Source organism: Jatropha curcas, chromosome 2 (genome assembly GCF_041381405.1).
Source record: "Jatropha curcas cultivar XTBG-Jc1 chromosome 2, XTBG_Jcur_1.0, whole genome shotgun sequence".
NCBI lineage: Eukaryota > Viridiplantae > Streptophyta > Magnoliopsida > Malpighiales > Euphorbiaceae > Jatropha > Jatropha curcas.
This window is the reverse complement of record NC_143152.1, coordinates 22,428,707-22,450,504: the sequence shown is the minus strand read 5'-3', so window position 1 is coordinate 22,450,504 and position 21,798 is coordinate 22,428,707. Positions and strand designations below refer to the sequence as shown.

General features: G+C 32.5%; 1 protein-coding gene across 1 annotated transcript; it reads left to right on the top strand.

Annotated features, from left to right (window-relative positions):
• The first annotated feature begins 887 nt into the window (after positions 1–887).
• LOC105642108 (uncharacterized) lies at positions 888–1,721 on the top strand. The gene has a single exon (XM_012226799.3). The coding sequence runs from the start codon at positions 1,000–1,002 to the stop codon at positions 1,630–1,632; it is 633 nt and encodes a 210-aa protein (XP_012082189.3). The 5' UTR covers positions 888–999; the 3' UTR covers positions 1,633–1,721.
• The last annotated feature ends 20,077 nt before the right edge of the window (positions 1,722–21,798 follow it).

Sequence of the window (21,798 nt, the reverse complement as noted above, 5' to 3'; positions counted from 1 at the left end):
ATTCAAGAAATGCACATGGGCCAAGTGAGAGATTGTTAGATTATTTTAATCTAAGTGGCCTATGTAATTAAAGGGCTGGTTCTAATTAAGGCCAAGATGATGGTTATTGGGCTTAATGGGATGAGGACCAGTTAGGGTTTTAATACCTTTCCTCTGTCTTATAAAAGATCAAGGAAATCAACAGCATAGGTTAAGAGAGTGTGACGGCTACTTTAAATACATAGTGGTGATAGGTTGTTTAAAAGAACGTAAAAAGAAAACTCCCGTTACTGTTGATAATTTTCTGACCATTAAGAGAGAACTTACGGACAAAAGGCAGAGTGAAGAAACACAGATCTACTATTATAGTGAGAATCGAATTGCCGCAACGATGTAATCAATAGCTATGGATCAAATTACGCTTCAACTTATTGTGTATTCTTATTAAACAAATTCTATGAATAATAAAATTTATACTATATTAAAGTTTATTTAACAAAAACAAGTTTTAAGAATTTTAGTTAAGAACTTAATTGTTTACTAATTTATTAAATGTAGTAATTCATTTTACTAAAATTTATTGTCTACTCGTGGGAAAAGAGAAATGAATAATTTATTAGCAAATTCACATGAATTTTATTTTTTTAAAAAAAGGTTAAATATTTATGTAGTAGGTGGAATGATTGAAATGCATGGACCACAATTATTAATGCCTTATTGGCGCTGTGTTTCAGGGACAGGACAGCTGCTAGAAACTTCATGGAAAGATTTTTCTGGCAAAAGGGTTTACTGCCCGTATCGCTCCTTTAGAAACTTCCACGTCATGCCCTCCACTGGTATCATCAAGGCTATTTCAATAATTTACTAATAAAACACAGAACCAACCCTATCCTTGTAGGACTAGTATAAAGTGAAGAGAGATGCCCTTCAAGCGCATTCAATAATACTCCAAGCATCGGTCTCACTCACAGCAAACAAAAGACACACTATCCGTTTTAAGGACACATACCCTTTAAGCAAATGGATCGAACTGATCGGTACCATTTCTTGAAAAGAATTTTTCAGTTGCTTGTTACAGTCTCTTTTTTTTCTTTATTTCTTTGTTTCTCTTCAGGCTTTTCTTTGCTTCCTGATTCCTTCTATCTTTACTTCAATACATGTTTATTTTCATTCTTAGCAAAAACCCTTGAAAGAAAGTATATGTTTCTTATTTGCAATGGAATCTTAGCTTTTCTTGCTAAGAGTTCTTCAGTTTCTTGCAATCTTCCATTTTCTGGGTCTGATCTAATCCAAGCCCACCAATCAGAAGCGAAACCAATGAATTCTGATATTATTTCAACACAGGATATTGCTTTGCCAAAAAGAGAAGAAGAAGAGGAAGAAGGTGACAAACCAGAAGAATTAAAAGGAGAGAGTTTGAGGAGAGAGAAGGGAAAAAATGAAGAGCTGAATGCAAAAGATGAAGTTAAGGAAGAACAAAATGATGCCCAGTTCTTATTAAAGCAGGATGAACAAGATTATAGAGAAGGAGATGAAGGAAATTGTGAGGATTTGGCGAGTACTGAGGAGCTGAACAAGAGGATTGAGGAGTTTATAAGGAAAATGAAGGAAGAGATTAGAATTGAAGCTCAAAGACAAATAGTTGTAGTTTAATGTAATTTGTATGTACGTAATTTGAATGTAGAATCTGTACATTTCTACTTTAATTTGGAATGAAAATATTGATATAACTATTCTCGTAATTACTAAAAAATAATGATAAGTTTAATCTATTTGCATGAATATGATTCTAGTTACTGAAGTCTATAAAATATTTTTATATATGCGAATTATTTCTGAATTTTTTAAAAGAAATTTTACGGTACATCCAATTTTATTTTTATGTCTTTATTAGATATTTTAATTTGTAAAATCTTTCCATTGAATGTTTTAATTTATTTAAAAATTGATAAAAATATGAAAATTATTATTCAAATTTTTAGTTCTATATTAGATCAAATATTTTATATATAAAAGTTTAAAATCAAAAACTTTTAATGAAATATTGCCATAATTCGTAATTTTAAAAATATTTAAGTTTTTTTCCGTGAAAAATAGATTGACAAAGTTATGTATTGATATTTTATATGTTGGTAAATTAGTAACTTTACAAAAACCACACTTACAAATTATTCCACTTATATACGTCAATAAAATTTTGGAAATGTATAAAATTAAATTTGAAAATCACGAATCTGTGTGATTACGACACCACTTATGACAATATGTATGGAGAATAAAAAGTAGATGATGTGGATACCCAACATTGTTCATGTTATATAATATAAAAAGTATAAAGAATCATATAAATTTTAATGAAAGATGTGGCCAACTAAAAATTTACATGTAGACTGAACTAACATAAATTATATTATTTTTCTCTCATTTTTTCTCCTATCCTCTACGCATAATCATAGTTCGATTTTAAATCAGAATTAAATCAAAATTGAATGGATCAAAATTGACTCTAAATCATATATTTAATGGTTTTTGGTTTTTAAAATTATAATTTAAATTGTATACTTAAGATTTGATTCTGGTTCTTTACTTTTAGAAACGAAACCAACAATTTTAGTTTGAAACCGTGAAAAATGTATTCCTAAAAAAACTTTCAAAGTTTTTTTATTTCATTATAATTTTTTAAATTAAATTTTAAAATTTTTTATGAAATGCTTTAGTGTTTTTTACTAGTAATATATTATTATTATTATTATTATTATTATTATTTATTCAAACTACAAATCTAAAAGAAACTTCAAAATGTTTGAAATAAAATTATTTAATTTCAATTCAAAACCGAAACAAAACTGAAATCAACGGTTTTAAAATCATCTTAGAAACTAATTAAAACGGTTCGGTTTCAATTTCATCTTCTTTATAACTGAAATTGACGATTTTAAAACTGTGGTCATGTCTAATTCTCAATTTATGGACTTAAGATACTAGTCAATATTTCATGTGAGTTTGAATATAGTTTTTTTTTTTTTAATTTCAGTAGAAAGTTCAATGAACTGAAAGAATATTATAGTCTACATAAAAGAGTAATCATCATTTTTACTCATTAAATTGGTGAAAACTTTTGTGATTGAAAAGTTTTGAACATGAAACCACTCACTTCCTACAAAGTGAGAACGCCAAACTATATCTAGTTGGTAGTTGGAATATAGTTTTTGAGTTAAATAGTAATTAGAATATTAGTAAAGGTGAAATACTCTGAAAAAATAGTGACATTTTTTTTGTATTCATTAGAAATTTTAATTGGCTGAAAAAATATGAAAGACTATACAACAGGAGTAGCACTCCTCTTAATTCATCAAATTTGTAAAAACTCATGTGATCGAGAGGACTTCAACTCGATTAAGACTTTTAACTCCTCATATTATTGACAAGACCAACTAAACTAGAACTAGCCAGCAAAATAATGATAAATTTCATATCTTCTTTGTATTAAATTTTTTCTCTCTAAATATAATGTATGAGCGAAACCATCATTTAACATTTAGTAATTAAAAGTAATTTAAATTATATAATAATTATTTTTCAAATTTAAATAGGTTTTATAAAGTGTTTAACTATTTATTATAATTTTGATCTTATAATTTTTTTTTTTTAGAAACATAATGCATTAATAATAATATTAAGTATTAACAATATTTATATATACTGGATATAGGACTTTACTTATCAAAGCCAATAGAGTTGTCGATCTTTTATGAACCAAAATAATATTTTCTATTCTTTGAATAATAAAACTAAAATTAAAAAAACATCATGCTAAATTTTTTTGCTCGAATATGATATTGATAAAATATAAAAACCTTCATAGTAACAATTAGTCTTTTGACTAATTTCGACAATAAAAAAAATAATTTTTTGAACATTTTATACCTAGAATGCTTTTTTAAAAACTTGCAACATATATGATATACATAGATAAGTTTCTGCCACTATATGTTAATAGCATCAGTGGAGGAACAAACAGCTCTATTAAACTATATTGTCGAAAATCCACATCGACGTATCAAAATCAAAATTTTTCAACCAAATAAATTAAATACGCCATACCTTTATTTAGTAACAAATCATCGCAAGGAAGAAACAAAAGAAGTTCAAATATTGAGGCAATGTAATAATAACAAAAAAAAAAAAAAAAAAACAAAGAAACTATTACAAGAAAACAACAAACCCTAGTTGGGAATTGAGTCATTTTATTAGTAAGAGTTCAAAAGGAGCATGGGTATACTATAGGGAGAATGAAGGCTTAAAGAGCTAGGGCAAAGGCACTTAGTGTGATTCATGGTGATGAAAACCAGCAGTATTTAATGTTACATGACAATAGGACAAAACTTCTTAGAAAAAGCATCCATACATCAGCCCAAATACATACTCCCAGCAAACACTAATAAAGCAAAACAAGTAACTAAGTAGTGGACCAATTTTGAACACAACATCACCAAATAGTTGAGAAACTAAACACATGCAGAACATCAAAAATAAGTTGCAACAGCAGCATAGATAAGCAGCGCATCGCAAATCAAAACACATTGTAGTTTGTAACTGCCAGAGATAAGTTTGCGAAGAAATTTGTTGCGTGGGAGACACCTTGTTTTGCCAGACAATCAGCAAAAGAATTTGTAGAATGGGAAATGTGTGAGAACGCCACCTTAAAGAAGAAGATAATGCTCAAATATCATGAATCTCATCCCATAGAGTCCAAGGAGCAGCAGATGCACGGGAAATCCAAGAAATAGCTTGGAAGAGTTTGACTCAATGATTATAGAAGAATTACACTGACCTCCTAGAAACCAGAAATAGAGAGCTTTCAAAATTGTTAAGACCTCTGCAACATTGCAGTCCTTGATGCCGGTGGAGCACGAAAAAGCCATAGAGACTAAAGGTTTAATGACGGATGTAAAATCTGTCGTATGTTTAATGATACTCAGTACAAGTTTATATACACAAAACAGAGGCAAAATAAAGATAGGAACTAAATTACATATTTACAATTAATTTGAATTTTCTGTGATTGTGCTGATATAGAGAAATTGGTGGCCTTGATTATGTTAGTTTCAAGAATACTAAGTAACGGTTGTAGTTTCACTAATACGCCCCCGCAAGTTAGGTGGTAGTTCAACAACACCTAACTTGGATCGATGATGACTGAACAGTTGACGTGTCTATGCTTTTGTAAGAGAATCCGCTAACTGATCGGCGGAATGAATGTGGTGAACAATCAGCTTTTTATTGTGAACTTGTTCCCTTACAAAGTGAAAATCAATAGCTATGTGTTTCATTCTGCTATGAAACACAGGATTTTGACAAAGATAAGTGGCTCCTACATTATCACAGTATAGGATCGGCACTTTGAAAGAAGTAATTTGTAATTCTTTAAGCAAATTTTGTAACCAATTTGTTTCTGCCACTGCACTTGCTATGCTCGATATTCAGCTTCAGTTGAAGATCTTGCCACAGTGCGTTGTTTCTTGGAAGACCAGCTAATAGGAGAGGAACCAAGAAATGTAATATAACCAGAGGTTGAGGTACAATCTGTGGGATCTCCAGCCCAATCTGCATCTGTATAGACATATAATTGAGAAGCTGGAGTGCGCCGAAGAAATAAACCATGGTAAATTGTATACTTTAGATATCTAAACAACCGTTTTACTGCCTGCCAATGAGTAATCGAGGGTGTATGCATAAACTGAGACAATTTATTAACCACAAAACTTATATCAAGGCGAGTAAAGGATAAATACTGAAGTTTTCCAACTGCCTCACGATATTGTTGTGCATCGATTTTGCTTGAACCATCATTTAGTGTAAGTAATGGTGTGATACTCATTGGAGTTTATATACCATGGCAGTCTTGCATATTGTATTTTTGGAGAATATAAAAAATATACTTGGACTGAGATAAGTAAATTCCCTCTGGTTGATGTAGCACCTCAACTCCTAAAAAGTAATGAAGCTGACCAAGACCTTTTAGTGAAAAATGATTCGACAGAGCATTAATCACATAAGTAAGCGCTGAATTACTATTTCCAGTAATGATTATATCGTCAACATAAACCAAAACATAGAGCATAGCAATAGATTTATGAAGAAGAAACAATGAGCTATCTGATTTTGATTCGTGAAACCCATATGATAGCAGAAAATTTTTAAGAGCCATGTACCATGCCCTTGGAGCCTGTCGCAAACCATATATTGCTTTCTTGAGTTTACATACATAATTTGGAAAATCTGGATGAATAAACCCCTTTGGCTGTCTCATATATACCTCATCCTCTAATTTACCTTGTAAAAAGGCGTTATTTACATCTAATTGATGTAGAGGCCACTGAAATTAAGCTGCAAGAGTAAGAATTAAGCGAATTGTGGCTGGCTTGACAACGGGACTGAATGTAGAGTGATAATCAATTCCCGGTTGCTGAGTAAATCCTTTTGCCACAAGCCGAGATTTATATTTCACTACAAAAAAATGGCATTTTGCGACCGACCAATCGGTCGCAAAATGCCAAAAATCAATCGCAAAATTCAATTAGCGACCGATCTGCGACCGAAACACATCGGTCGCAAAAATGCTCATCGCAAAATCTTTTGCCACCGATTTTTTCATCATTCGCAAATTAGCGACGGATAAGTCGGTCGCAAAATTGAAAAATCGGTCACAAATTTTAGTCGTGTTTTCATTTGGAAACGCTGTCGCGAATTGGTCGCAGAAAAAGTCTGTTGCAATTATGAAATTCGGTCACAAATCAGTCACAAATTATAAATTTAAAATTTTAATTTTTAGTAGCAAATTGGTCGCAAAATTGAAAAAAATAAATAAAAAATAAATATTATTATAAAACCATAATTTTTTCGCACCTATGAAAATTCACATATATATATATATATATATATATATATATATATATCACAAACGCAGTTCAAGAACAATATAAAAATGTAATTGTTATTGTACTGAACAAAATGTCAAAAAACAAATGAAAAACTAAAAAGGTCCAAAATCAAATCTATGCGGTTACTCATCTGCACGATCCAATGTCGAATCGCCGGGAGGAGTACCTGCTGGATATGCTGAAGTGCTGGGAGGGGTGACCAAGGTATCATCTGCAGCATCGGGATCAGGAGACGGAAGTGGCTGCTGCTGAGATGTCAAAACATTTCAATCTGTAGCAGGCAAAGGATTAAAGGAAGAAGTACCAGCACTATGCTCACCGGACAGCCGCATCACATGCGCTCTAAGTTCTGCAATCTGTCTCTGCTGATCATCAACACGAGCCCGTAATTCAGTAAACTCCTCGACAGTGTACTCGGGCTGTGGCCGTGCGTTGTGTGCAGAAGCGTGAGATGCTGAGCCGCAGTAAAACTGTGATGCCTGAGACCCAATGCCGTATACCTTCCTCTTCTTCTCGCCCCCTACAGCCTCGAGATAAAGTGCTACCTCATCAATTCTTAACTTAGCTCAGATTCTTCAGTCTGAGAAGAAACAAGACGCTCCCGAGCTACAGTATAATTCTCCTGAAAATAAAAAATTAATTAATCAATGCAGTTGCAAGCTTTATTATATTGAACTTTGTACATCTTCGCAACGACTAGAGGGTAAATGTAAATATTTTTCAATGTTACTTACATTGACGCTCATCGCACGTCTATCGACAAACGTATTAAGATCATGGTCCTTCGTGTGAGTGTATGTAAACAGCTCAATCGGTGTTGGCTCACGACCTAATTTTTTAGCCTGTAATGAATTTTGATGCATGATATATTAATATATATAGTGTCCTTTCATTAAACATCAGTTTCATATACTGAGACTAGTTCACTTACTAATAATAGAGATGTCTCTATAGCAGATATTGATCCACCTGAGTGTCGAGAAGGTCCTGCTCTATCACCGCCAGTCTCACTGCGCCTGTTTTGTGCAAATATCTCCCGCTTTCTCTTGAATGCAGGATCCTCCCAAGCCTTTTGCCAGCTCTCCCATATCTCCTAAGACACGCACTGCTGCTTCTTACCGCTTCTTCTCATCCTATAAGTAAAGTCAGCATATCGATCAGCGCATAACTTCTCCCAAGCCACTTTCAGCATAGCCGTAATTGCCTCGTCCCATATGAAATGTTTCTTCAAAAAATGAAAAATAGCGTTTCAATACTAAGGAGGTATCTTGATGAATTGTAAACATTGAATGATGATATAACTTAAACCAAAGCATACCTGAAACTCCTCCCAATAAAAGTCTCTCGCCTCTTGTGGTACGGCATCCCATGTGTATCCTTCTTTATGTAGCTGTAGTTTGATTATCCTCATAATTTGCCTCGATGCTTGAGAAGATGGATATATGCTGAGAAAAAAAATAGAAGTGAAATATAATTAGACGAAAGCATCACAATTGAACAAAACATGCCTTTGGAAAAAGTGAATAAGTACTTACTATCCCGCTACCAAACTGAGGCTGATACGTGGATCTGATGAAGCTGCAAAAGAAGTGACAAATGCTATAAATGCAGATAATTAATATATAATTGAAATGACAGTAATGACATTTATGATTACCTTGCACAATAGGTGACTGTGCAGCTGGTGGAGACTGTACTGGTCCAGAAATGGGGGTAGAAGAGGAAGGAGTCGAAGGAAGTGATAGCGGCAGTACTGGTCGCTGAGCAGAGGATGAAGCCCCAGACGTACCTGAAGAAGAAGGAGGGATAGTCCCTCCTCGTCCACGGGCACTGCATCCTGGGCCACGACCTCCACGCGAACCATTGCCGGACGCATCTGAATCAAACGCTCTGCTTCTAGCCATCTGTACTGCAGATATCAAAACCTAGATAAATGAATTTATACAATTATATGAATTGTAGAACATGTTATAAATATGAGTAAAGAAAGTTAATAATATTGAAATTCTTCATTAATAATATTAGATATACATTTATCAATTTGTAACAGTAAATTCTCTCTAATTATTAAGTGTCTTCAATATCATCTGCTTCCTACTCCTCTTCATCTTCTTCCTCTTCTTCATATTCGTCTTCTGAGGTACCCATGATGATTTGATCTTCCTCCTCTTCATCATCTGATGCTCCTATTTCAACATAAGATTTGCTTTCATCATCCAATCTATCCGTTAAATCTTCAACAACTTGCATCGGTTGCGTATCAACCCTAACTTCTTGAAATGGCTCCGATACTGCGAGTGAAGCAGATTGTTTGGTTTCAAGTGCATGAACAACTGATCTAGCCTTGATTTTACACACTGACATCCAATCGCAATGATCTCGTTTAAACGATGGATATGGGACACAGTACACCTATACAGCTTGCATTGCCAACACAAAAGGTTCATACTTTGTATATCTTCTTCTTTGATTAATATCTACCAGATTATACTTAGGATGAACCTTCGTGCCAACGTTTGGCGTAGGATCAAACCATTCACATTTGAATAAGATTGTGCACTTCATTGGTAGGCCTGGATATTCTAACTCCAAAACCTCAACCAATTTCCCATAAAAATCGTTTGACACGTCACTGTAGTTTGATCCCTTTATGCAAACACCGCTGTTCGTTGTCTTTCTGCTTCTCCCATAACCCTCATTGTGAAACTTGTAACCATTTACAAAGTAGCTAGAGTAGGCATTAGCAATCGGTAGGGGTCCCTTTGCTAGATCGATAATGAATCTGTTACCAATATCGATTCCCGAGCTTCGAGCCTATGGAAAATAGTAATGACAGGAGTGAGATTTAATAAATGTACATTCCATGTTGTGTACATTGAAAGTAACTTACATAATATTTGAACCATTCTGCAAATTCGGAGTCCAGTTTTGCATCAACTGCAGTATCAGTCAAATTGGGATTTTGAAGCCGCAAAAGATTGATATATTTCCTATTTATCAACGAACCAAATTAGCATAAGTATGATTTAACTACGGTCCACGCTGGGTTTAGACTGTGTACAATATGTATACTTACTGTACAAATGGTGTAATTTCTTCGCAATTCAATAAAATATAGTTTTGAGCCACTCGTATCTCTGCATCAATCAATCGTCTTTTTTTTATTTACCAATCGTACGCCCAGGATAGGTGAAAATTGTTAGATTTCCTTCAAACTCAGATTGTATTCAATCTCCTCCGTCATTGTTACGTGGCACTCTCCGATGCTTGGTAAAAACATGTTGTTCAAAGTAGTGTGAACAGAAGGTGGAAGCTTCTTCCACCAAATATGCATTGCAAATTGATCCCTCGACCTTTGCCTTATTGCGCACATTCTTTTTTATCCTTCAACTTATTACCATCCATACAACTAGGATTACCAACTACAAACTGTATAAACGCTTCCAATCATTGTAGGAACTCTTGTCTTAATATCCCATTGACCTCGAACCTCCAGTACATCCAATCTTGATTAGGTCGCATTTTTTTTACCCTAATTAACACTGTGTTTATAAAGGGCAAATTATATGTAATTGCATTAGTGTAAACCATCCTTAAAACGTGACATAATGTAATGTTCAATTTGCACTTCTAACTTACTAAGGCTATTTCTATAATAAGGGTAACTATATATAAATGTAAAATCACTAAGTTCATTTAGTCACTAAGTTCATTTATTACCTTTACCCTAATAAAGGTAAGTATACTATTCCACATATTGATTTTTTTGGAAAAAAATTCGGCAACACTTCGGCACAACACAATCAAATCTCAAATATAAAGACACTTCAATAAACACTTCTATATCATACCAACATTCTCCAAAGGCAAAATGGCCACTACTAGGCCTCCAACCCAAATGCATCATTCATTTTAAAAAAAAAAAAATATTTAAGAATAATAACAACAATAATAAAAAAATGCATTATTTCATAATTATAAAAAAAAAGAGTAATTTTAATTACATGTATCATAACAATTGGCTTCTATTATTGCTATTCTGTAACATGTATCATGTGGCAATGTTATAACTTATATTTGGACTAGTTTTTTTTTTTTTTTTAATATGTGTTATACATATTAAAACTCGTTATTCTACTCGTAATGTTTTTATTAATTTTTTACTTATTACATACTTCAAATATAATGATATTTTAAATTGGCGAAATAATTTAAATTAGGTTTAAAATTAATGATTTAAACTAAATAAATTAACTATCATTTATTCTTTTAATTCTTTTTATAATTAACTATTAAAAAACACGTCGGTCGCAAATTTCATTAATATCGGTCGCAATTTTTAACTCTGTGACATCGTTTTACTTCGTAATAAAATTGCGACCGATTTGCGACTCAAACTTTTCATCGCAAATAATCGGTCGCAAATCGGTCTCAGAACTTATTCCTAATTTTGAAGCTCGTGATTTTGCGATGGAATAAAATGTAGTAGTAAATCGGTCGTAAAATCGGTCGCAAATCCGTAGTACATAGTCGCAAACTAAAAAACAAACTCGCGGGAATTCTTAGCGCTACAATTAGCGACTGTTTGTCCATAGGTCGCAAATCGGTCGCAAGTTTGCGACCGATTTGTGTCGGTCGTAAATCGGCTCTTTTTTTGTAGTGTTTGTCAATCTCATCATCTGCTTTAAACTTGATCCTAAAACCCTATTTACAATTAACAACATTATAAAAATCAGAAAAAGGTACCAAGTCCCAAGTGTGATTTCGAATCAATGCATTGTATTCTTCTGCCATTGCCGAACACCAACGAGGATTCTTACGAGCTTGAGCAACAGTACGAGGAAGACTAGGTGTATTTGCAACTGCAAGATAATCAAAAATTTTCTTGGGTTTGAAAATATTATGCTGAGATCGTGTTGTGACACGAGATTGCAGCAATGGGACAACAAGGTTGGGCAAAGTAGAAGCTTGTGATTCTATCTCATTTGAACTTAATGAAGTAGAGGAAATGGGCATACCTGATGTAGGATGGGATTAAGAAGATGCTGAGCTTGAAGACACCTCTATAGTCGTAGTGCTCGAAGTATGAGGAGTATGTCTAGGTGACGGCAGAACTAAATTCAATGGAGAAGGAACATAGATAGGGGCTGGAATAAAATCATCAGCATGAGAAGAAGATTTTGAAAGTATAGGCAACGGAGAAATGGTAAGCTCATGCCAAGATAATTTGGAGCTATCAGATGCAGTATGTTGAAATATGGTCTGGTATGGAAAAATAGATTCAAAGAATAAAACATCCCTAGAAAGATAAACTTTAGATGACACTGGATCAAAACATTGATAACTGTGATATTGAATAGAGAAACCTAAGTATACACATGGTCTTGACCGTGGCTCAAGTTTATTTTTAGCATGAGGCTTTAACCACGGGTAACATAAACATCCAAAAGTCTTAAGTTTAGACAAAGCAGGGTTAGATTGAAAAAGAATTTGATAAGGTGATTTTAAGGCAAGTGTGTTTATGGGAAGTCTGTTTATTAAAAATACTGCAGTAATGCAAGCAAATGTCCAGAGGTTGTGAGGTAAGGAAGCTTGGTGTAAAAGGGTGCGAGCTGTCTCGATGATATGACAATGTTTTCTCTTAGCATGAGCTACACGCTTAGGAGTATAAGGTGGAGAGATTAAATGTTGGATTTCATGTTGGGCTAGAATGTTTTTAAGTGCAAGAAATTCACCTCCACCATATGAATATACACTTAAAATTCTGGTTTTGAAAAAGTTTTCCACTGTATTCTTGAAGACAACAAATATTTGAGAAACTTCACTTTTAGTTTTAATTGGGTAAAGCCATGTGTACTTAGAGAATTGATCAACAAAAATAACATAATATTTATTCTTATCAATGGACTCTAAGGATGAAGGACCCCAAAGATCTATGAAAACAATCTCAAAAGGTTTATGACTTTGTAAAGATGAATGAGAGAATGGTAGTCTAGCACTTTTATTACTGCAACAAGAATTACAATATTGAAACTCATGTAATTTGGAATATGGTAAAACAAAAGAATTCAAAACGAGTTTTAAGGCTCGCAGATTTGGATGTCCTAAGCGACGATGCCATAAACTAATACTTGGAGCAGAGACAGCTAAATTAATAGAAGAAGGAGAATTGAATTTTGAAGTCGGCTAGACATACAGACCATTCTTACTCAGCCCGCGAAGAAGAGGCGCCCCCTTGTTCAGTGCCTTCACAACAAATTCAAATGGAAAGAAATCAATAGAGGTGTTATTTTGCTGATTAAATTTAGAAACAGATATCAAGTTGCGTTTAATATCTGGTGCACGCAAAACATTTTTTAAGGAAAAGTTGGCAGAGGTTGAGGGTAGAGAAATAGAACTTGTATGTGTGATAGGGATATTGTTACCTTTACCCATAGCAATACTGTCAGTACTAGAAAATTCATATGGTGGCATGAGATTCAAAGAATTATCAGTAACATGATGATTAGCATCGCTGTCGAGCACCCACGGATCAGATTTTGTAGTAGAGGCAAACATCGCCTTTGCCTCAAAATGATTATGAGACTTGGATCGACAAACATTAGCAGTATGACCAAAACGGCCACAGAGTTGACATTGAACAGATGATGATGGGCGCCAATGTTGAAACTGAACAGACTGAGCAGGTCGCCATGATTGTTGAAAATATGGCCTTGGATTTCCATATTGTGAACCTCGTGATTGCATGTGATTTGAATACTGAGGTGAACGCTGTAAATGTTGATGATTCCATCGACGTGGTGGTCGTTGACTAGAATAATTTGGATTAGAAGGAACAGAAGATTGTGCTACTTGAACAGTAATAGGAGGTTGAATTTTCTTGGTATCTTCATGTTGGAGAAACAATTCATGATCAGTTAATTTATCATGAAGCTCTTCAAAACTGATTGGAGAATCTCTAGCACGAATGGATGCACTAATCTCTTTATAATCAGGTCCAAGCCCACTAAGAATTTTTACAATCAATTCAGTGTTATCAATGGGGGATCCAGCAGCAACTAACTCATTTGCAAAACGACGAACTTCACGTAGATATTCTTCAACAGATTTTGGATTTTTTTGAACTTTGGCAAGAAGATCACGCAAACTAAAAATTTTGGTTTGAGACTTATTGGCATAGGTAGTGTGAAGATGATCCCAGGCTTGTTTAGAGGTTAAGGCATTTGCAATAGAAGGGGCAATTGTAGGCTCTACGGAGGCAATAAGAGCATTACGAATTAGATTATCCTGACGAAACCAAATCTTATATTCAGGATTTAACACATCAAGATTAGATTGTTTGATTATTTGGGGAGGTGGTTCAACTGAACCATCAAGAAAAGAAAGTAAATCATAGCCACAGAGAAGTGTAAAAACTTGAGCTTTCCAGGTTGGAAAATTTGTACTGCCAGATAATTTAATAGGTAGCTAAGATGATGCGTTAAAAGTTATGATCTGATTATTGTGTAAAGAAATAGAAGGATTACCGATTGCTGCTGAATTGAGGATTGTTGGTGTTTTTGAAGAACAAGAATCAGTAGGTGTTTCTGGAGGCATGGAAGGAAAGGAAAAAAGAAAAGAAAAAATAATATGAATTAAGCACAGTGCTCTGATACCATAAAGGTTTAATGAAGGATGTAAAATCTGTCGTATGTTTAATGATACTCAGTACAAGTTTATATACACAAAACAGAGGCTAAATAAAGAAAGGAACTAAATTACATATTTACAATTAATTTGAATTTTCTGTAATTGTGCTGATATAGAGAAATTGGTGGCCTTGATTATGTTAGTTTCCAGAATACTAAGTAACGGCTGTAGTTTCACTAATAGAGACATCTCCTGCGTGGTTCCATAAAACACCACCAACACTTGAAGGGCTAGGTTTGCCTAAGGAAGATCTATCAATGGTCCATTTAAGAGTGTCGAGAGGTGGTGGTGTCCAAAAGGAGGTGATTTTTGCTGACCTAGAGCAGCTCATGTATGATTGTTGAATTAGAAGAAATTACTTGTTCTAAAATGTAAGGAAAATATGGCATGACAGATTTAATCCAGACAAAAGCACGATAAATTACTAGATAAAAAAATCTTTGCAGGTTGAGAATGCGAAGATTGAAAGATAGAGTTATTCCTCTCAAGCCAAATAGTCCATAAGATAGAAAAAAAGAAGTGTTTTCCAGAACTTTGGTCCCTCAACTTGCATATTAAAATATTTATCCCCTAATTTTAAACCCTACCTTTGCTCCCGAAGATGGATGTATGAACATAATTTGGATATAGGTATTAATGCTTATCACCACTTTATATATTAGTTAATATCACTTCACTAAGTTTATCCAAAATTCAAATATAAATCAATAATCTATCATTAGGATTAATATTTGAGGAAAACAAATATTCACTCATTTTTAGAAGTAGTAAATCTTGACCTAACCACTAAAATCCACTTGAACCCACTTATCCAAATCCAACACTCCATCTACTTTTCTGAATAAACAACCCAAATTTGGACCATCAGATTCATCATGTGATTTGTTTGGATCAACATAAATTAATAAAGAAATAAATTATTTTTTTACAAATTTCAAAAGCTGTTTTCACAATAAAAAGAAAAATGATAGTATTATAATATTAGAAGTTAATTTTTTTTTACAAATCATTTTATCTTTATACAATTGATTTAAATTAAGTTTTCAATATTTATTTTCTGTCGTTAAATAATTCAAAAATGAAAAGTTGAGTACTCATTATCCACGTACGAGGATAAACATTTTTACTAATAAGAGTTGAGTTTATTGTAGAAAGAACCGAAACCAAATATTATACTATGTTTTATAAAATTATAAACTATATTATTTAACTTTAATTTTTTTTAATTTAATATAATTTTAACAACATGACTAATCACCTTAAATAAGTAACTTTCCTTTTAACTTATTTTACATTATTATTTATTTTATTATTTATTTTATATGTTCAATTTTTTTTTTTTTGAAAAAATTGTTTCCGAACATTTTCTTTTCTAGAAACATAATATTGTTGGAAATTCAAGGTTATTTAATCTCTCAATATATAAATAAATATTGATCAACTTTGTATTGTTGTATTGTTGACGATGATAATAACAAATTAATATTAAATAAAAATATATACCTCCTTTTTAATAAAAAATTTTTATTTTTATAAAGGAATTAAGAAAAATTGAAGAAATGTTCTTATAATGTCTAGAGGGTTTTGGATCGTTTTATTAATATTTCAAGAATCGTAGAAAGTACTAGATAAAAGGGTGTTGCATGGTATCCACGTGTAGTATGAGCTGGAATATAAATTAAATAATAAATTTTGGAACACTGGATTGGCAAACCTAATTGGTCCCACATACTTGATTGGATAGATCTTCATCCAAACTGTTTTTTTTTTTTTTTTTTTTTTTTTTTTCAAATCAAGCCAACTGGCCTGATAAATTTGATTTCGTATTGAGCAGATTTATAAATAGGCGTAAAGCACTTCCTTTTCATCATTTAAAAAGACTCCGTATCCATAGATCGTGGCTTAAATTAAGAAAAAAAAAAATCTTTCTCATCTCATTCCTCGAAAATTCATCCTCTAGATCTTTAATAAAACTCAACACGGAAATTTTTATTAAATTTTATTTTAATGAAAGACTTACCTATACCCAATATTTTTAAAATCGGATCGGTTCCACTGTAAACTGAAAGTCTGTCCGATCTAGTTTGACATATAAACCCGGCAGATGTAAAACCGGATAAAACCGGTTTGAACTGAAAAAACTGAATTGAACCAGTCAAACCTGGTTTTTGACTTTTTTGCCTGTTATTTTTTTTTTTTAAATCTTTACACCCTTAATAATTACAATCAAATGTATATGTATAAAGTTACCCAGGGACCTGTATAAATAAATAGTAGACTTTTCTAGAAAAATTAAAAAATCAACAAAGAGATGCATACTAATTATTTTTTGAAAAAACATAATAAACTCATTTATGGCTTCGATAAATACAATAGATATTTACCTTAGTTATCATTTTAGTAAATTAATAATTTTTTAATTTTTTTAAATATTAATAATATAACTAATATTAATTATATTAATATTTATGAAAAGTAAACTATTTTAATTTTTTAATTTATTTTTCTATTTATTTAGTAAAAAAATAATAATTACTTTGAAAAATGATAATAAAAATTTTAATGTTAAATTAGTATGTGTCACGACCCGATTCTATGGGCCGGACTGACACTAGGGCCCAGGTAAGCTTAAGGCCCCCGAGGCCCGTAGTCAGCCTGAAACACTAGAATCTATTATCTCGGTATAAATTTCAACATTCAGTCCATATGATTATGAAAAATAAACCTCAACATTTTATTATTTCTCGGCCCAAGTTTATCTCCTACAGCATTCCAAAGGTCGGGCCCAATTTACAATACATCACATTCTAATATGGGCTTACAGGATTAATTTGTCTATGTTAATACACAACTAAATATATGTAAATCTTACAACTGCGGAGTCACTAACTGTTTGGTATACATGGCTTTTTATACACATAATTACATAGTAAAATAATTATAGAACTAGGAAAATTTCTCTATTGCCCTGCGCCGAAGAAACATAGCCTAAATCGAATTAAAGAAAAACTTACTTCCTGAAAAATCAAACAAGACATGTGAGTTTTCTAAGGAGTAATAATTATTGCACAACACACGCAGTCACACAAATATGTAAACATTTCAATCTAGTCATCCGACTAGTTATATGCTCACGCAGCCAGTCACACAAATTACACATACCAGCACTCACACGTAATGTCACTTTCAAGTAATCAAGCAAGTGGTAATTAGTCAGTGGCACCACTTGAAACCCAAACGAGCCGTCCTCACACATGGCTCGCCCTCTCGTACATGTGCACTAGGGAGCCGATCCCCCATACGGCCAACTGGTCTAATGCTCACTGACCAGTCCTCTCATTGTTTTTCCAGTCTCTCGTTTCTTTTCCATATCAACAGGAGGCAACCCGGTGGTCTCCATCCAATCTAGATTATCGAGTGCTCACAACAGGAGGCCACCCTGCGGGCTACAATCAAATCTAGATTATCAGGTGCGCAACAACAAGAAGCCATCCTGTAAATCCCCATATAATCTATATCATCAGGTGCACAAGGGGGCGCCGATCTCCCATTTTCCCGGCCGACGGTCAAGTATCATATCGTATTCAGGACCCATATCATAGACCGTCCTCACAAACCCATGGTGGTCCACTTCATCCCAATTCCACACAAACAAAGCATAGCATTTTCACAACACAATTAATCAAACATTGCAATCAAATGCAGACATATTGATCAGTTGAACATTGTAGTGCAATGCACAATTGGACATCCATTTTCAATTGCAATTAAATAATTAAACAAACACCATAAACAATAAACAACAATAAAATAAATGATAATAATAAACAATAACAATGAAAATAGTTAAATACTTAAATAATTAAATGAATAATAAGGAAAATAAATAAATAATTAGAGCACTCTATTTATTATGCATTAGGTTATAGAATTAATCTAAATAAACTTTTTAATTATGTTATTAATTAAAACTAGTTTAAGTTCTAACGAAATTTCGGCAGCACCTCCCCTATAATTTGGACTATCCACCTGTTAGATAACACAGTATTATTTTATATTTATCAATCAATACACACAGCCCATCCATCGGGCAATCAATCAATTTAAGACCCCATCCTCCTTCCAAAACCACAATATCAACGCTCAACCATTAGTTCACAACAATTATGTTTCAATGATAATGACAATCATTATTTACATCATATAATTATAACTAGCTAGTATAGCTAATTACCAAACAAATGAAAGCTTTAATACATATATAATCGAATAAAACTTATATCAGTAAGTTAATTTCAATTACTTTCATTTCTTCATTCTTGCTTAAAGCTATTACGTCACATTTTTTTTATATCTTTGTTAAATTTTATACTAGCCAATAAGAACAAATGCTTCAATTAATTATAATTTAATGAATACATTTACTAAGTAACTCGAGTCGCCCTTATATATATATATATATATATATATATATATATATATCAATTCTTATAACTAGTTTATCTAAATGTTCGCAATTATTCAGAATAGTTGTTGTTCATCAAAATAGGTCATTCTCAACCTAGCTCATATATGATGTATGAATCAATTCATTCAAATTTTCAATTTAATTGACTAATGATTACTAAGTTTAGAATTTAGACCAAAAATAGGAAATTGGTCTTAGAACGTACCAATTGAAATTTGAGCGACGATTCCACGATCCTCGCGAAGAGAGGAACATTCTGTCCCTGGCACCTCGCCAGACCGCCGCCGCCGCCGCCGTCCACGGTGGCCGAAAAAGTTGGGGCCACCCAGAATTGACCCTTCTTCACGCCACCCCACTCAAATTTCATCGAGGAGTCCGTTTTTGATGTTGGTTGTGCGAGGTTGGCCCTCCATTTGGCTGAATTAGTCCCGACAGTAGCTTGGTGCCGCCATTAATGGTGTTTTCACTATTTCAAGCGTTGTAGCCGGAATTAATGGAGGAGAAACACTCACAAGGTGGAGGTGACTCGATCGACGCCTGCCTTTTGTGTTGACGTCGCCGGAATTGCTCGATCTCGTCGGAGATCCAAGAAGGAGAACTGTCGATGGAGACAGTCCCGCTTCGCGTCACTGGAGACTCTGCCAGTGTGGAAGGAGGTTGGAAAATGGACCAGGAGCTCTAGCGGAGACGATCGCCATCTCGCTCTCGTCGAGCGGTGGCCGGAAACGGAGGGAGAGGGTGGAGGGAGGCTGTCGCGCGCCTGAAGAAGGAGAAGAGAAAGAAAAGAAAAAAAAGTAAGGCGGTTTCTAGCAAACTCTAGGCCATTCCGGTTCGATTCAAACTGGTTTGGTCCGATTTAGTGGTTTGGTCTCATTTCGTTTGATTTTTAAGTTTTTCCCTCGGTTTCGGATTATTTGGGTGGTTCTCGACAAATTAAACTGATTTTCGGGCCTGATTCAATTTATTTTAACCGTTTAGTTCCGTTTCGTAATATTTTCTCCATTTACTCAATAATTATAAAATTATTTATAGTAACAATATTTGATTTTAGGATAATGAATTTATATATATTCATAATAGGTTAAATTATGGGGTTTCGTATTATTTCTCAAAAATTTTAACCGTTTACGATTCAAAATTTCTTTTCGACATTTTATTTGGACTTGGGCCCAACTCGTAAAATTTTGGGCTCGAATTGAGATTGTTTGGTATATATATAGCCCATTAGTTGAAAATCGAGATTTTTGATTTATTAAAAATTCGAAAGTTTTCAAAAATAAAAATTCGGGGTGTTTCAGTATGTCATAATTAAGTACCTAATTTCATGCATTGTATCTTATCAAATATTAAAAAATCTTAATCGATTAATAATTTTTCACTTTTCAATATTAAAATAAAATATTTTAAAAAGAAGAAAATTTAAATTTAAATTAAATATGATCATTATTAAAATTTAATTTAATTTAATTTTGAGACTAAATGATAATAAAATTATTTATTTATGTATAAATATTTAACTTCAACGTAGAAATTTTTTTTATAATTTAATAAGAATATTATATATATATATATATATATATATATATGATAATGATTTGAAAAATAATTTTACAATTTAATTATATTATTATTATTTGTTATAAGATTGTGCATCAATATTCTTCTTAATTTTATTAATAATAATCATTAAAATAAAAATAAAAAAATATTATTTATTTTTTAGTTTTAAAGTTTTATGAATTGTGGTATAGAACTATAAGCCAACATACTATTTTAGTATTTGATAAATTTTATTTGAGTCTTGCTAAGTAATTATAAACCCAAAATAAAAAATCTTATACAAAAGTCAATAATCCGGTTTAACCAAGTCGACCCGAGCTGACCCGTTCCAATCACGACTTAGTATTCAGTATCCGGACTAGTTATAAAATCATTGCCTACAGTAGTATATGGACTTACTTATACACTAAACCAATTAAAGAAAAAAAGGATAATACAGTAATATTTTTTTAAAAAAATCTTTTTTTATTGATTTCGTATATAAAACCACCAATATACTGGGTGTTAACAAGAAATTTCCTTTATTTTAACTTTTTAAAAACAACTCTCATTAGTAGGTTTAGAATACTAAAAATGTCTTTAAGGATACTAAAAAATCCTTCTAAAATTTGCTGCAATAATCTATCTGTTGTTTTTACCATTCCAAACTGAAAATGTTATGTGTGTCAATGCTTATATTGATTAGGAGTAACAATTCATGTTGATGGAATTCACAAAAAGAATTAATTGAAATTGATAATTTGAGTTGAAGGTGTGATGTTCTTGTATTTGGTATATTTTGAATTATTAAATAGCTAAAATTGAAACAAATACTAAAATTTTCATGTAAAAAATTAAAGTTAAAAGGTTGTTTAAAGCTGATATTATAAAAAGAAAAAAGAAAAAAAAAAGAGCTCAAGCTTTATCGTGACTTCGAATCCAACAAACTTTTGAATATGTATATTGATAATACCTTTTTTAAGTAGCAAATGATAATGCAAGACCCACCAACTATATGTAACCATAGCAAAAGCAATTGCTAAAAACGAAAAACATCAAATCCAAATTCTTTCAAGTAATCCTTAATGCACTATCCCTTTTCTTTTCAAAAGAATTTCTTATTAGTACACCTTATTAGCCAATTTTTTTAGTTTTCGCAATTACAATGAAATTATTTTT